The sequence below is a fragment of the Tachypleus tridentatus genome, chromosome 10, assembly GCF_004210375.1.
Source record: "Tachypleus tridentatus isolate NWPU-2018 chromosome 10, ASM421037v1, whole genome shotgun sequence".
NCBI classification, from domain to species: Eukaryota; Metazoa; Arthropoda; class Merostomata; order Xiphosura; family Limulidae; genus Tachypleus; species Tachypleus tridentatus.
The window spans coordinates 193606760-193624549 of record NC_134834.1 but is presented as its reverse complement, the minus strand read 5'-3'; the positions used below and the strand labels follow the sequence as shown (position 1 = coordinate 193624549).

The window sequence follows — 17790 nt, the reverse complement described above, 5'->3', positions numbered from 1 at the left end:
ATATGTGTTAATCAGGCTTACTTTAACCATTACACCAACTCATGATGACTCCTCCCTTAACTAATTATACGTGTCAATCAGGCTTTCCCTATCCATTACACCAACTCATGATGACTCCTCCCTTAACTAATTATATGTTTCAATCAGGCTTTCCCTAACCATTACATCAACTCATGATGACTCCTTCCTTAACTAATTATATGTGTTAATCAGGCTTACTTTAACCATTACACCAACTCATGATGACTCCTCCCTTAACTAATTATATGTGTTAATCAGACTTACTTTAACTGTTACACCAACTCATGATGACTCCTCCTTAACTAATTATATATGTGTTAATCGTGTCAATCAGGCTTTCCTACCCATTACACCAACTCATGATGACTCCTCCCTTAACTAATTATACGTGTCAATCAGGCTTTCCCTAACCATTACACCAACTCATGATGACTCCTCCCTTAACTAATTATACGTGTCAATCAGGCTTTCCCTACCCATTACACCAACTCATGATGACTCCTCCCTTAACTAATTATATGTGTTAATCAGGCTTTCCCTAACCATTACACCAGTCATGATGACTCCTCCCTTAACTAATTATATGTGTTAATCAGGCTTACTTTAACCATTACACCAACTCATGATGACTCCTCCCTTAACTAATTATATGTGTTAATCAGACTTACTTTAACTATTACACCAACTCATGATGACTCCTCCCTTAACTAATTATACGTGTCAATCAGGCTTTCCCTACCCATTACACCAACTCATGATGACTCCTCCTTAACTAATTATATGTGTCAATCAGGCTTTCCCTACCCATTACACCAACTCATGATGACTCCTCCTTAACTAATTATATGTGTCTCCTCCCTTAACTAATTATATGTGTCAATCAGGCTTTCCTCATGATCCATTACACCAACTCATGATGACTCCTCCCTTAACTAATTATATGTGTTAATCAGGCTTACTTTAACCATTACACCAACTCATGATGACTCCTCCCTTAACTAATTATATGTGTCAATCAGGCTTTCCTAACCATTACACCAACTCATGATGACTCCTCCTTAACTAATTATATGTGTCAAATCAGGCTTTCCCTAACCATTACACCAACTCATGATGACTCCTCCTTAACTAATTATATGTGTTAATCAGACTTACTTTAACCATTACACCAACTCATGATGACTCCTCCTTAACTAATTATATGTGTCAATCAGGCTTTCCCAACTAACCATTACACCAACTCATGATGACTCCTCCTTAACTAATTATATGTGTCAATCAGGCTTTCCATAACCATTACACCAACTCATGATGACTCCTCCCTTAACTAATTATATGTGTCAATCAGGCTTTCCCTAACCATTACACCAACTCATGATGACTCCTCCCTTAACTAATTATATGTGTCAATCAGGCTTTCCCTAACCATTACACCAACTCATGATGACTCCTCCCTTAACTAATTATATGTGTCAATCAGGCTTTCCCTAACCATTACACCAACTCATGATGACTCCTCCTTAACTAATTATATGTGTTAATCAGGCTTACTTTAACCATTACACCAACTCATGATGACTCCTCCCTTAACTAATTATATGTGTCAATCAGGCTTTCCCTAACCATTACACCAACTCATGATGACTCCTCCCTTAACTAATTATATGTGTTAATCAGGCTTACTTTAACCATTACACCAACTCATGATGACTCCTCCCTTAACTAATTATACGTGTCAATCAAGCTTCCTTTAACCATTACACCAACTCATGATGACTCCTCCCTTAACTAATTATATGTGTCAATCAGGCTTTCCTAACCATTACACCAACTCATGATGACTCCTCCTTAACTAATTATATGTTTCAATCAGGCTTTCCTAACCATTACACCAACTCATGATGACTCCTCCTTAACTAATTATATGTGTTAATCAGGCTTACTTTAACCATTACACCAACTCATGATGACTCCTCCCTTAACTAATTATATGTGTCAATCAGGCTTTCCATAACCATTACACCAACTCATGATGACTCCTCCCTTAACTAATTATATGTGTCAATCAGGCTTTCCATAACCATTACACCAACTCATGATGACTCCTCCCTTAACTAATTATATGTGTCAATCAGGCTTTCCATAACCATTACACCAACTCATGATGACTCCTCCTTAACTAATTATATGTGTTCAATCATGATGACTCCCTAACCATTACACCAACTCATGATGACTCCTCCCTTAACTAATTATATGTGTCAATCAGGCTTTCCTAACCATTACACCAACTCATGATGACTCCTCCCTAACTCAATAACCATTATATGATGACTCCTCCTTAACTAATTATAATATGTTAATCAGGCTTTCTTTAACCATTACACCAACTCATGATGACTCCTCCCTTAACTAATTATATATGTTAATCAGGCTTCCTCCCTTACTTTAATCAGGCATCATTACACCAACTCATGATGACTCCTCCTTAACTAATTATATGGTGTCAATCAGGCTTTCCATAACCATTACATCAACTCATGATGACTCCTCCCTTAACTAATTATATGTGTCAATCAGGCTTTCCCTAACCATTACACCAACTCATGATGACTCCTCCCTTAACTAATTATATGTGTCAATCAGGCTTTCCCTAACCATTACATCAACTCATGATGACTCCTCCCTTAACTAATTATATGTGTCAATCAGGCTTTCCTAACCATTACACCAACTCATGATGACTCCTCCCTTAACTAATTATATGTGTGAATCGGGCTTTCCCTAACCATTACATCAACTCATGATGACTCCTCCCTTAACTAATTATATGTGTCAATCAGGCTTTTCCTAACCATTACACAAATTTATGATGACTCCTCACTTAACCAGTTACATAAAGTGTCAACCAGGCTTTCTCTAAACAGCACATCAGTTCGTGTTGGTATCTTACTTATCTAAACAGTACAATGATTCCAGATAACACAAACAGAGGTATATATTTGACGTCTCTAGAGCTATGCGTAATTAACAAGTGAAAATACGGTGTCTTAGAAATAAAATCTTAAACTTGAGGAAGAAACATAAATATTTGTCAAGGAATATCTAGTATTGATATTACTAATTTATTATCCTTAATTATTTAGCGCACAAGCTGTTCAATAAAATGATTATGATGTTCGATCTGTCATCAGGCTGTTTACTATTGAGCTTTCGATTTGCTTCTGTCCGGAGTTATTAATCAGAGGTGAATTCTCTAAAATTGACATAACTCAGTGACAACGGTGATTGGGTTTCACGTTTATTTTCAGCATATAGCAATACAATATAAATAGATAATTTAGTGTGTTTTTTATCTGCTCTGGAGAACCTTAAAAATCACATTTTTACATTAAAGCCTCGTTCGTAATGGGCCGAGGTGGATAGGACACACACACATATAAATAAAAAAATAAGTACATAAAAAAGTATCAGATAAACAAATGAAATTACGAGGCTACGAAAAAAAAAGGTACAATTAGAGTGTAGTGTAATAGGAGAATTGGCTGCTGACAGAGGGCGTCGTACGTAACGTTCATTCTACCACTTCTACTTTGTAGTTTGTGTCACAGTTTGTCCATCTTATATGTGTTTGTTTGTTTGTTTGTGGAATTTCGCACAAAGCTACTCGAGGGCTATCTTTGCTAGCCGTCCCTAATTTAGCAGTGTAAGACTAGAGGGAAGGCAGCTAGTCATCACCACCCACCGCCAACTCTTGGGCTACTCTTTTACCAACGAATAGTGGGATTGACCGTCACATTATACACCCCCACGGCTGGGAAGGCGAGCATGTTTAGCGCGACGCGGGCTCGAACCCGCGACCCTCGGATTACGAGTCGCACGCCTTACGCGCTTGGCCATGCTAGGCCCCCTTATATGTGTACGACACAAATTGTTTGAAGCTAAAACAAATTGAAAGTAGAGCAGTTGTGTCTTGTTACGCTATTTTTATTTAAGACAAGTTAAATTATCAATATATATATATATACATTTAAATGATAGATATGTGTATGCACACACATGGATATGTATTCGTGTGTGTGTTTTTGATTTTGTTTTGCTTTTTCTGCTAGGACGAGCAGACAATGTTTGAGTTTTCAGATACCGTTTTGTTCTTAGGGGAAATTTTTGTATAATTTTTAGAGTAGGTAGTTTAAAAAAACAGCTGAGTGTGCCAAGTTACTGGAAATGTCTAGAATATTTCATATATAAGGTTTCAAGAAGTGTGTGTGGGGGGGTATTTGACATATAGAAAATGGGGTCACGTGGAGACATCAACCAGTGATATTTGTTTTTTTTTAGAGGGGAAAGAGAGGACATCAAAACTTTCTCTATACAACAAAGGGTGTGTAGCTTTCTCTATACAACAAAGGGTGTGTAGCTTTCTCTATACAACAAAGGGTGTGTAGCTTTCTCTATACAATAAAGGCTGTGTAGCTTTGTCTATACAACAAAGGGTGTGTAGCTTTCTCTATACAACAAAGGGTGTGTAGCTTTCTCTATACAATAAAGGGTGTGTAGCTTTCTCTATACAATAAAGGGTGTGTAGCTTTCTCTATACAACAAAGGGTGTGTAGCTTTCTCTATACAATAAAGGGTGTGTAACTTTCTCTATACAACAAAGGGTGTGTAGCTTTCTCTATACAACAAAGGGTGTGTAGCTTTCTCTATACAATAAAGGGTGTGTAGCTTTCTCTATACAATAAAGGGTGTGTAGCTTTCTCCATACAACAAAGGGTGTGTAGCTTTCTCTATACAATAAAGGGTGTGTAGCTTTCTCTATACAACAAAGGGTGTGTAGCTTTCTCTATACAACAACAGGGTGTGTAGCTTTCTCTATACAACAAAGGTGTGTAGCTTTCTCTATACAACAAAGGGTGTGTAGCTTTCTCTATACAACAAAGGGTGTGTAGCTTTCTCTATACAACAATACAACAAAGGGTGTGTAGCTTTCTCTATACAACAAAGGGTGTGTAGCTTTCTCTATACAATAAAGGGTGTGTAGCTTTCTCTATACAACAAAGGGTGTGTAGCTTTCTCTATACAACAAAGGGTGTGTAGCTTTCTCTATACAACAAAGGGTGTGTAGCTTTCTCTATACAACAAGGGGTGTGTAGCTTTCTCTATACAATAAAGGGTGTGTAGCTTTCTCTATACAACAAAGGGTGTGTAGCTTTCTCTATACAATAAAGGGTGTGTAGCTTTCTCTATACAACAAAGGGTGTGTAGCTTTCTCTATACAACAAAGGGTGTGTAGCTTTCTCTATACAACAAAGGGTGTGTAGCTTTCTCTATACAACAAAGGGTGTGTAGCTTTCTCTATACAATAAAGGGTGTGTAGCTTTCTCTATACAACAAAGGGTGTGTAGCTTTCTCTATACAACAAAGGGTGTGTAGCTTTCTCTATACAACAAAGGGTGTGTAGCTTTCTCTATACAACAAAGGGTGTGTAGCTTTCTCTATACAACAAAGGGTGTGTAGCTTTCTCTATACAATAAAGGGTGTGTAGCTTTCTCTATACAACAAAGGGTGTGTAGCTTTCTCTATACAACAAAGGGTGTGTAGCTTTCTCTATACAATAAAGGGTGTGTAGCTTTCTCTATACAACAAAGGGTGTGTAGCTTTCTCTATACAACAAAGGGTGTGTAGCTTTCTCTATACAACAAAGGGTGTGTAGCTTTCTCTATACAATAAAGGGTGTGTAGCTTTCTCTATACAACAAAGGGTGTGTAGCTTTCTCTATACAACAAAGGGTGTGTAGCTTTCTCTATACAACAAAGGGTGTGTAGCTTTCTCTATACAACAAAGGGTGTGTAGCTTTCTCTATACAACAAAGGGTGTGTAGCTTTCTCTATACAACAAAGGGTGTGTAGCTTTCTCTATACAACAAGGGTGTGTAGCTTTCTCTATACAACAAAGGGTGTGTAGCTTTCTCTATACAATAAAGGGTGTGTAGCTTTCTCTATACAACAAAGGGTGTGTAGCTTTCTCTATACAACAAAGGGTGTGTAGCTTTCTCTATACAACAAGGGTGTGTAGCTTTCTCTCCATACAACAAAGTGTGTAGCTTTCTCTATACAACAAAGGGTGTGTAGCTTTCTCTATACAACAAAGGGTGTGTATTTCTCATACAACAAAGGGTGTGTAGCTTTCTCTATACAACAAGGGTGTGTAGCTTTCTCTATACAACAGGGTGTGTAGCTTTCTCTATACAACAAAGGGTGTGTAGCTTTCTCTATACAACAAAGGGTGTGTAGCTTTCTCTATACAATGGGATGTGTAGCTTTCTCTATACAACAAGGGTGTGTAGCTTTCTCTATACAACAAAGGGTGTGTAGCTTTCTCTATACAACAAAGGGTGTGTAGCTTTCTCTATAAATAAAGGGTGTGTAACTTTCTTTATACAACAAAGGGTGTGTAGCTTTCTCTATACAACAAAGGGTGTGTAGCTTTCTCTATACAATAAATGGTGTGTAGCTTTCTCTATACAATAAAGGGTGTGTAGCTTTCTCTATACAATAAAGGGTGTGTAGCTTTCTCTATACAACAAAGGGTGTGTAGCTTTCTCTATACAATAAAGGGTGTGTAACTTTCTTTATACAACAAAGGGTGTGTGTGTGTTTCTGTGTGTTTCGTACAGCAAAGCAACATCGGGATATCTGCTCAGTCCACTGAGAGGAATCGAACCGCTGATTTAGTGTTGTAAATCCATAGCCTTACCGCTGTACGAGCGGAGGACTACAACAAAGGGAATTCTTTTATTTTTCGGATGACGTAGAGTTTGACTTTATTAAAGGTGTGTTTATAACATTTCGAATAAGGTTTGGTTTTGAATTTCGCGCAAAGCTACACGAGGGCTATCTGCGCTAGCCGTTCCCAACTTTACAGTGTGAGACTAGAGGGAAAGCAGCTAGTCATCACCACTCACCTCCAACTGTTGGGCTACTCTTTTACCAACGAATAGATGGATTAAGCGTAACATTATAACGCCCCCACGGCTGAAAGGGCAAGAAAGTTTGGTGTGATGGGTATTTGAACCCGTAACTTCCAGATTGCGAGTCGAGCGTCCTAATAGCCTAGATATCAATTCTTCTGTTTGTTTATCTACGTACTTCTGGTAATCTCATCGATTTATCATGTTTTAAACATACACATATGAGGAACACACTCATCGGATATTGAGATGTATTTATATACATATATACAATTTGTAGGTAAATAAAAAAATTGAGAATTTAAAAATCAGCAAATAGGAATTTAAAAACAATAAGGAAACAAAGCTGGAGATACAGTAGGTATTATTTAAAACAATAAGGAAACAAAGCTGGAGATACAGTAGAAATTATTTAAAACAATAAGGAAACAAAGCTGAGATGATACAATAAGGAAACAAAGCTGGAGATACAGTAGAAATTATTTAAAACAATAAGGAAACAAAGCTGGAGATACAGTAGAAAGTATTTAAAACAATAAGGAAACAAAGCTGGAGATGCAGTAGAAATTATTTAAAACAATAAGGAAACAAAGCTGGAGATACAGTAGAAATTATTTAAAACAATAAGGAAACAAAGCTGGAGATACAGTAGAAATTATTTAAAACAATAAGGAAACAAAGCTGAGATACAGTAGAAATTATTTAAAACAATAAGGAAACAAAGCTAGATACAGTAGAAATTATTTAAAACAATAAGGAAACAAAGCTGGAGATACAGTAGAAATTATTTAAAACAATAAGGAAACAAAGCTGGAGATACAGTAGAAATTATTTAAAACAATAAGGAAACAAAGCTGGAGATACAGTAGAAATTATTTAAAACAATAAGGAAACAAAGCTGGAGATACAGTAGATATTATTTAAAACAATAAGGAAACAAAGCTGGAGATACAGTAGAAATTATTTAAAACAATAAGGAAACAAAGCTGGAGATACAGTAGATATTATTTAAAACAATAAGGAAACAAAGCTGGAGATACAGTAGATAAGGAAACAAAACTGGAGATACAGTAGATATTATTTAAAACAATAAGGAAACAAAGCTGGAGATATAGTAGATATTATTTAAAACAATAAGGAAACAAAGCTGGAGATACAGTAGGTATTATTTAAAACAATAAGGAAACAAAGCTGGAGATACAGTAGATATTATTTACTCAAATTACAAATCTTGTTTTGGCTCAATGCTGTTACCTAAATTATGTTTGCTGGAGTAAAATAGGGTTTTAGTTTGAGTAGAATAATGTATACTTTTTGTTGGTTTTTAGATTCACAATATTTTATTTCTTTTGTTTGCTAGCTTTTCTTATGCTTAACAATGAGCAAAGGATTACTTGATATGTTAGCTAACTTTAAACATTGTAATGGTAATAAACATAGCTAGTAACTAGCTGATATGGTTCATGATGATTTAGTATAGCTATTGACTATTTGATCGCATTAATTCGAGGCGTAAAGTGTTGATCTGCAAATGTAGATTGTCACGGAGATTTGTTTGAGAATATAGCGAGCATTTATTGTTTCTGCGTAACTACATTTTTTAGACATATGCAAAGCAATGAGCAAATATGTGTGTAGACTTAAGACATAATGCGCATAAAGTGCTTATAAAACTTTACTAGTAACAAAGCAGCCTTTTCAATTAAAACATATACGTCTAAAATATCGCTTTAAATGTTTGTACATTTTGTGTCTTTTAAATTAATTACTCTACGAATTTGTGTAATATAGTTTTATGTTATGTGTATTTATTTTTATCTTTGCTTCTTCATTGCATACACGATATAAGGAGTGGTTCCTTAGAAACATCGATCGTATGGCGTACAAATCATGCTACTGTCATCTAATGTTCATCTGTTATTGGCTCAAATCATGCTACAGTCATCTAATGTTCATCTGTTATTGGCTCAAATCATGCTACAGTCATCTAATGTTCATCTGTTATTGGCTCAAATCATGCTACAGTCATCTAATGTTCATCTGTTATTGGCTAAAATCATGCTACTGTCATCTAATGTTCATCTGTTATTGGCTCAAATCATGCTACTGTCATCTAATGTATATCTGTTATTGGCTCAAATCATGCTACTGTCATCTAATGTTCATCTGTTATTGGCTGGCCATTTCTGTTTTGTACTTAACCTTTTGAAAAGAACAACATATGTTTGTAAGAAAACTAACTTCAATTAATAATGATAACATTATTAATACTAGAATTATGATGTTTTTAGCTTACATAAATGAAGGAAAACAAAAAAGAAATTGACTCTTCAACATCCCTGTGACCTCCGCAGTACCTTATTTAGTATATTACTATAGTTTCGGGTGCAATATACCAAGCAAAATTTTTTGGGCTGGCAAGAGATAAACAATGAAAGAAATTATTAAAACTACCGTTTTGAGTGTGTGTGCTTTACCTTGTAAGTCTAATATGCGTTCTTTTTGTGCATTTTTGTATGTGTAAGGCCTTAGCAGTCAACAGTAAAGTTCTGTTGCTTGAACTGCATCTTTACTGTTCAAGGTACCTTTTGTTCGAACGTCCTAACAGGGTTTGTTTGCGATTCCTGTTAGTTATTTTACATTTGTTTGTATCTTGAATGCCATTTTCTACCCTCAGAATGGTAGTTATAACACATATCCAACTTCTACTTTAATAACAAATTAATCATCTCTTTCAACTTGATGATAGGTTTCCTAGAAAGCTGGATTAAATAACAACAATGATCATTGAGTAGAGTTACACTCTAACGGTTTCCTCTCTCCTTTAGTGACTGTAACTGTTCTCTTCGCAGAGTTTTTTAAACCTCCGTTTTCATTGTGTACTGAAATTGAATTACAGTTACGTGAGCTTAAAGGTAGACATTATTGTCCATATAGGGAAAAAAACAACAACTTGGAGAATCAGTAAAATCTAATCTAGTTATCGTGGATTGTTTGTTTGTAGTTAAGCACAGAGCTACACATTGGGCTATCTGTACTCTGTCCACCACGAGTTTCGAAATCCGGTTTCTAGCATCGTCAGTCCGCAGACATGTCGGTGTGCCACTGGGGGTCAGTTATCACAGAATGGACTTTCGGGACATTAAGAAAATTCGTGTTATGTTGCGGAAGTACAAACATTCTGGTTACGTCATCTGTACAAACAGATTTACTGTGACCTATGACCTGTTTTATAAATGAAAGAAACAAATTAATTCAAGTTCAACGGTTTTAAAAAGTGGGAAAGAACAAAGTATTTAACCAGTTCCTAAATCGCACAGACCCAGTAGAAAAGACTTTAGTTCTGTGTGCTGGTTTACAGAGTATAACGCCTATCGGTAGAAGAAAGTGGTTATCTCGTGTAAGATATTCTAGATTGTAACGTCTAACATGTAAAAAAAGGTTAATCCCAACTCTACGTGCAGGTTTCTGGATTGTAACACCTGATAGTAGAAGAAATAACCCGGGTTCTGCGAGTTGGTTCTTAGACTGTACCACCTAACGAGAAAAGGAAAAGTTAATCCATATTTTTGTGGCCCGGCATGGCCAAGAGGTTTAGGCGCTCAACTCGTAATTTGAGGGTCGAAGGTTCGAATTTCCGTCGCACCAAACATGCTCGCCCTTTCAGCCGTGGGAGCGTTATAATGTGACGGTCAGTCCCACTATTTGTTGGTAAAAGAGTAGCCCAAGAGTTGGCGGTGGGTGGTGATGACTAGCTGCCTTCCCTCTAGTCTTACACTGCTAAATTAGGGACGGCTAGCATAAATGCTCTCGTGTAGTTTTGCGCGAAATTCAAAAACAAACAAACAAACAAATTCTCTAACAATTTGGCTCGGCGTGGCTAGATGGTTAGGGCGGTCGATTTGTAACCTGAGGAGTTAAGGGTTCGAATCCCTATTATACCAAACTTGCTCGCCTTTTGAGCCGTGAGGACGTTATGTACAAATAATGTGACGGTTAATCCGTAGTGTAGCCTCGCGCGAAATTCAAACAAACGAACCGCTCCACAAACGGCTTCCTCTAAGAAAAATGTATTGCAACGGTTTAAGTACTTAAAACTATTTGTATTTTGAAACCGAATTAATTGTACGAAATATTTAAATACAACACATATTCCTTACCAATGTATTTACTGTTTCTTACACCTAATATTAGCATAATAAACCGTTTAACTAAGCTTGAATTTTTGCGTATATTAAACTACAATAATCTGTATTTCTTGCGCTTAGATCCAGTGACTACCACGAGTTAATGTGTAAGGATAACCTGAAACAGAAAAGGCCCGCAGAGCTGATTTTCCGAGATGTCTGTGTGTCACGTGATGGGAAAAAAATTCTCTATAATGTGAGTGGAAAGGTACGCCCTGGCGAACTGTTGTCTGTGATGGGGCCAAGTGGTAAGAACACACTGGTGGCTAATATTAGACGTAGGTCTCATGGTATAATTCTATTGATAATGTATATTTCTGTAAGACTCTTTTAGTATCAGTTCTGTTAGTTTACAGAAGTCATTTTTTTATGTAAACTATTTAATGATGGTTTTAAGTGGCTTATCAGATAATCTTATCAACATCAGGTTAAAATCACCCATTTTACTCCCTTAACTTAAACCATTAAATAATGATCCTAAGTGAATATTAGATGTTCTTTACTAACATTGCTTTTGGATTAAATTAACGAATTACCTGTTTAACTCGATTCGTAATGGACATAAATTCTACGCAGCAAAAACGTGTTTTTTTTGTTTTGCTCTTGTCTAAGAGGTTTGCCTACACTTTTAAAGTATAACAAAATTGACACAGTGTTCTGCTAATATTTAACTACAAATTAATAATTAAGTATCGAAATAAAGTAAATGGATTTTCAAGAAACGCTTTGTCCTCATCAAATGCGAAAAAAAAAATCAAATTCTAACATAAAATATTTACAATAATTGAATATTTTCTAATGTTCGTCTTACCTAAGCATGTACTGGGCTAGTGAGGAATGGTTTAAAATATTATTATTACTAGATGCACTTCCCCATGGTCCCAGAAAATGTTCTGTTTCAAGAGTAAATTAAACCAAATTTTTATCTCATTGCTTTTAAAGGTTACGTGTCACACTGTGTTGTATTCTACAGACTGTACAATTCTTTTCGTGATTTATGTAAAACGCAAGTTTTACTAACGTCACGACAGTGCACACTGTAACATTAAGCGTCCCTTTGTGACGCCATTTTAGTGTCTACAGCAGTGGTTCTTTACCTTTTTCATCGTCTTACCCCTGAGACTCTCCAGGGTATTACCGTGACCCCTATAATAATCTTTGTAATGGTGAACTTTGCGTAAAGGTAGAATAAAACAAAATTATATAAAGATCCTAATTTATTGAAAATGTTACAAATAAATGAGCTTAAGAAATGCTACAAGTGCTAAACAAATGCAAAATCCATGGAATTACTGAACATCACACAAAACCTACTGATTCACTCAGTGTGAGGGTTGATATAATATATAGTGAGAAAATATACTAAATACGATGGAAACTTTGATATTTAAATTTTAAGTTTAATGTATTAATATTATATAGTTAAAATATGTAGACAGTTCGAAACGTTGTAATATATGAAAATTTTTACTCAAAATTAGACAGGTGGTTGCGCAACAAGCATCTCTGTGCGGTTCAACTGCCGCACTTCAGCGTGTTTCTTATTGGTGGACAGTTACAGGCACTTACTACAAAAAACTACAAACTGCTCTGTGATTCACCCAATAATCCCCAAACCTTCCGTGACCCCCCGAGAAACTTCAAACGACCCCTCAGGGGTCACGACTCCCCGGTTAAGAACCACTGGTCTAGAGACTAACAGACATAGAACACACTACTACTGTACAGTGGTGCGAGTGGTTAAAATAAGTAACCCTCTCCAGGTGGCCTTCGTTCCCCTTCCGGGAAGATTAGTAGTGGTGTAGTACTGGTTATGAATTGTCTGATGAAGTACTGGTATAAATGGAACCTACGGTTGAAATATGTTGTTATAATTAACCCTAGCATTTTGTCATACAAATATCTCGTAATGACACAAGTAACGGCCCGGCATGGCCAAGCGTGTTAAAGGTGAATTTTACAGAAAAAGAAAACTTTTCAGTCAAAAGAACTACTCATACTGATTAATTTTGCAGGTTTACATTTTTATAAAAAATACGTGCTAATAAATGAAACATAGAATTTGGTGCAGAAAGAGCCCTTTCCGCGCGGCAATTCGAACGTTTTAGTTTTTACATTTGCCGCTAGGAAAAGTACTGTGACGTAATAGTTGCCAAACAAACCGCCAACGCCAGCGCGTTGAATGTAAATAAACGTGGCCATGCATACAGAGAAACAGAAGCGGAGTCTGTTTTGACTTTGTGTTCTGAACACTGTTGAGTAGCGCCATATCAATTAGAACCTACTCTGAACGAACCTAGAACAGTTACTTTTGACACAGATCTGACAAGTTCTAGTCAGGATCAGCACCTTCATCGTCACTCATATGAACATCATCAGCATCTGTCACTTGTGATACAGAGGACTTCTTATCAGCAGGTGACGATTCTGTGTGTGTTTGTGTACTTTCTTAGAGCAAAGCCACATCGGGCTATCTGCTGAGCCCACCGAGGGGACTCGAATCCCTGATTTTAGCGTTGTAAATCCGGAGACATACCACTGTACTAGCGGGGAGCGTGATGATTCTGCAAAAATCAGTGAAAGAATTAGATGTATATGAACAATGTACTGTTACCAGCAATAGTTTATAATAAATAATCAAAATAATAATAATAAGACTAATCTGACTATTGAATATTGTTAAATAATGAATGGAAATGTCATATTTAAACTAACTTACCAATACTACAAGCAAAATCTATTGTTGGAAGAATTTCTGTCTGGGTAGCTACAGTCTTCAAGCCAGATGGGAATACCTGTACACCTTTGGAAACAGAATACCAGCCAGTCTGTGTCCCTCTTCGAATATTTGGGATAGGCTAAAACAATAGGTTTTATTTAGGTATTGAAATAATAACATTCTTTCACGGTTAGATTGAAATTAATGTAAATAAAATTATACAACAATTATTGTAACTTATGAATGTTTAATCTAACGATCATGATCTATTTACAAGAGTCTGAATAGACACACTCTGAAATGAGTCAGCTCTAGAGTCTTGGAAGTCACCATCAGGGGTGGACTGAATCACAAATTCCTCTACAGAAGTAGGCAGTGTGTCATCAGCAGTACTTTCCTCTGAAAGCTGAAGAAATAAGATTATATATTAAAACAACATGCTTTATGAGGTTTATGAGATTTACATTTGATATGACAATGATTAATTTTATTATGATGAGTTATGGAAATATGTTATGGAGTTTATATTTGATTTACAAGTCTACAATTTTTTTTAAATACATTACATGTTCTTGATTACTTCAACATGTTCAAGAAATAGTCTTATTTCAATTTATCTTGAAATGTTAAGGCCAAGCATGGCCAAGCGCGTTAAGGCGTGCGACTCGTAATCTGAGGGTCGCGGGTTCGCATCCACGTCGCGCCAAACTTGCTCGCCTTCCCAGCCGTGGGACGTAATAATATGACGGTCAATCCCTCTATTCGTTGGTAAAAGAGTAGCCCAAGAGTTGGTGGTGATGACTAGCTGCCTTCCCTCTAGTTTTACACTGCTAAATTAGGGACGGCGATCACAGATAGCCCTCGAGTAACTTTGTGCGAAATTCAAAACAAACAAACTTGAAATATTAAATTCGAAAAAGGGAATTATTCAAATTTTTCCATATTTAAAAATGATACAAAAACATCTACAGAATGATCTACCAGCTGTTAAACTTGGAATATTCTCTATTTGGGATAGATTTGTCCACTGTCTAGACCAGAAAATCAAGGTTTCACTGACTTTCAGGTGCACAAATGCAAAACACGTTCATGAATGGGAAATGTGTATGTCTACTTACATTCTTCAAAAACTTGTACTTTTAAATTATTATATTATACTAGTTATTGTTTATCGCTTTATACTGCACACATACCTTTAAGTTTGTTCTTTTCGTGATGGCAAGGGATGGCTTCAGAGGGATGGAACCTGTACGCTGCAGGCTGAGATCAGTCCTCAGTTCTACACGAGGAAAGATGGTGGGGACGATCCTGTTTACTACCAATGGATTTTCAGTCTCAACCTGCCTGGTTTGAAACCCACGGAATCAGGGGATCCGACACAAAACATGAGCGTTCAAAGTGATCTTGACAAAGCTTTGCATGGTGTGAAGGAGTCCAGTTCTTCCCATGACCATCCGCACCCACTGTCGCCACCTTGTCTGTTCCTTCTCCTTGCACGGAAACGAAAAGAAGCTTTTGCTCGATGTCGAACCGTTTTACAACCATAAGCAATGCAGTAAACCATGTTATCATAAAACAAACATAAAGTAGCAATATCAAGACAAAAATAGTATCATAAAGTATGTAATTCGAAAAAATCACCGATAGATTTACATAAAACACCAGCACTGAAAGGAACAAAATGGTCGACGCGCAACGTAAGCGTGTTTGGCAACTATTACGTCATAGTTGTAAAACGTCACGGAAACAGTCGAACGACCGAGAGGAACTTGAGTTCGAGGACCTGCATATTTTGTTTCATTGTTTACTCAAAATCTAAAGTGTTTAAAAATATGGCAACCACACAGGAATTATACCTAACCAAAGTACAGTTTCTAAGGTAATTATTAAATTTGTTGAAAATTCACCTTTAAGGCGTTCGACGTAATCCGAGGGTCGCGGGTTCATATCCCGGTCGCGCCAAACATACTCGCCCTTTCAGCCGTGGGGCGTTATAATGTGACAGTCAATCCCACTATTCGTTGGTAAAAGAGTAGCCGAAGAGTTGGCGGTGGGTGGTGATGACTAGCTGCCTTCCCTCTAGTCTTACACTGCTAAATTAAAGACGTCTAGCGCAGATAGCCCTCGAGTAGCTTTGTGCGAAATTCAAACATATAAACAAAAAACAAAAACAAGACACGAGTAACTGTTTTCAGAAATAAAGTCCTAAAAATAAAACAAAAGATGTAATGAGCATTCAGAACTCAGTGTTATTAGTTGAGAAGTTTAGGGTTAAGCATTCCGCGACAGCTAGATTTGAAACTTAGAGAAAAAAATGACAGCAACTTTGTCTTTTAGAAAAACGAATTCCTGACTAAGCATTTCGTTTTTCTGCGAAATCAAAGAAATTAATTTTATTTTGGTCTCTATATAGGCGAGTGTTTGAGCGGTAAGATTATCATCCTTTGATAATAAACAAAGAGTGATTTTATTACGGTCTATCTATGTACGTGACTATTTGGTTAATCATTTTACTATTCTGCGATATCAAACAAGTATTTTTATTACGACCCTTTACAAACAATGTGTTTTATTTCATTATTAAATTCCATTCACGAACAGTAATATTTGTATTTGTGATTCATTCCACGTGACATAAAGGTTTGAAGACACGTGTCATTTCGTATTTACTCCTCGTAATTCTCAGGCTCAGGTAAAACAACACTACTGAATGCGTTAAGTGGTCGAGTGAAGATTGACTCGGGTTTGATTACAGTGAACGGAGCGCCCCTCAACAAGCGACAGAAGAGAAATATTTGTTACGTTCTTCAGGAGGATGCTTTCTTCCCCAATCTGACACTTCGCCAAGTTTTAATGGTAAGATAATGTTGGGTATTATATGTTACAGATAAAGGTTTAAGATGTACTTTCAGTGGCTAGGAATCCAGGTTTGCAGTCTGTCTGTATCTTGAGCTTTGGCCCGGCATGACCAGGTGGTTAAGGCACTCGACTCGTAATCTGAGGGTCGTGGGTTCGAGTTCCCGTCGCACCAAACAGGGTCGCCCTTTCAGCCGTGGAGGCGTTATAATGTAACTATTCGTTGGTAAAATAGTAGCCCAAGAATTGGCGGTGGCTGGTGATGACTAGCTGCCTTCCCTCTTGTCTGACGCTACTAAATTAGGGACGGATAGCGCAGATAGCCCTCGTGAAGCTTTGCGCGAAATTCAAGAAACAAACAAACAAACAATGAAGCGATAAGAAAATTACCACATTAATATAAATATTTATCACCTAAATGCTGATTTTACGTGTTGGAATGCGTGAACATAATTTTTGGTTTTCAGTATAAGTTGCTGTGAAAACAGATATGCTTACTCACTTACTATCTCAGTGGTTCCCAACCTTTTTTATGCCCCGCACCCCTAAAAAATTTAATATGTTCTTGCATCCCTCATGGTAATTATTTATTTAAGAATAAAGGTGAAGGTGGCCAAAACAAATGTTGTCTCGCACCCTCATGGTAATTATTTATTTAAGAATAAAGGTGAAGGTGGCCAAAACAAATGTTATCTCGCACCCTCATGGTAATTATTTATTTAAGAATAAAGGTGAAGGTGGCCAAAACAAATGTTATCTCGTTGTCACCCTCATGGTAATTATTTATTTAAGAATAAAGGTGAAGGTGGCATGGTAATTATTTATTTAAGAATAAAGGTGAAGGTGGCCAAAACAAATGGCCAAAACAAATGTTATCTCGCACCTTCATGGTAATTATTTATTTAAGAATAAAGGTGAAGGCGGCCAAAACAAATGTTATCTCGCACCCTCATGGTAATTATTTATTTAAGAATAAAGGTGAAGGTGGCCAAAACAAATGTTATCTCGCACCTTCATGGTAATTATTTATTTAA

At 36.6% G+C, this 17790-nt stretch overlaps 1 protein-coding gene across 1 annotated transcript in view; it reads left to right on the top strand.

The window, feature by feature from the left end:
- LOC143228615 (uncharacterized) overlaps positions 1–17790 on the top strand; it is a 46693-nt gene that overhangs the window by 4937 nt on the left and 23966 nt on the right. The window contains 2 exon segments of the mRNA XM_076459840.1: positions 11263–11429; positions 16587–16756. Coding sequence (XP_076315955.1) covers positions 11263–11429; positions 16587–16756 — 337 coding nt within the window.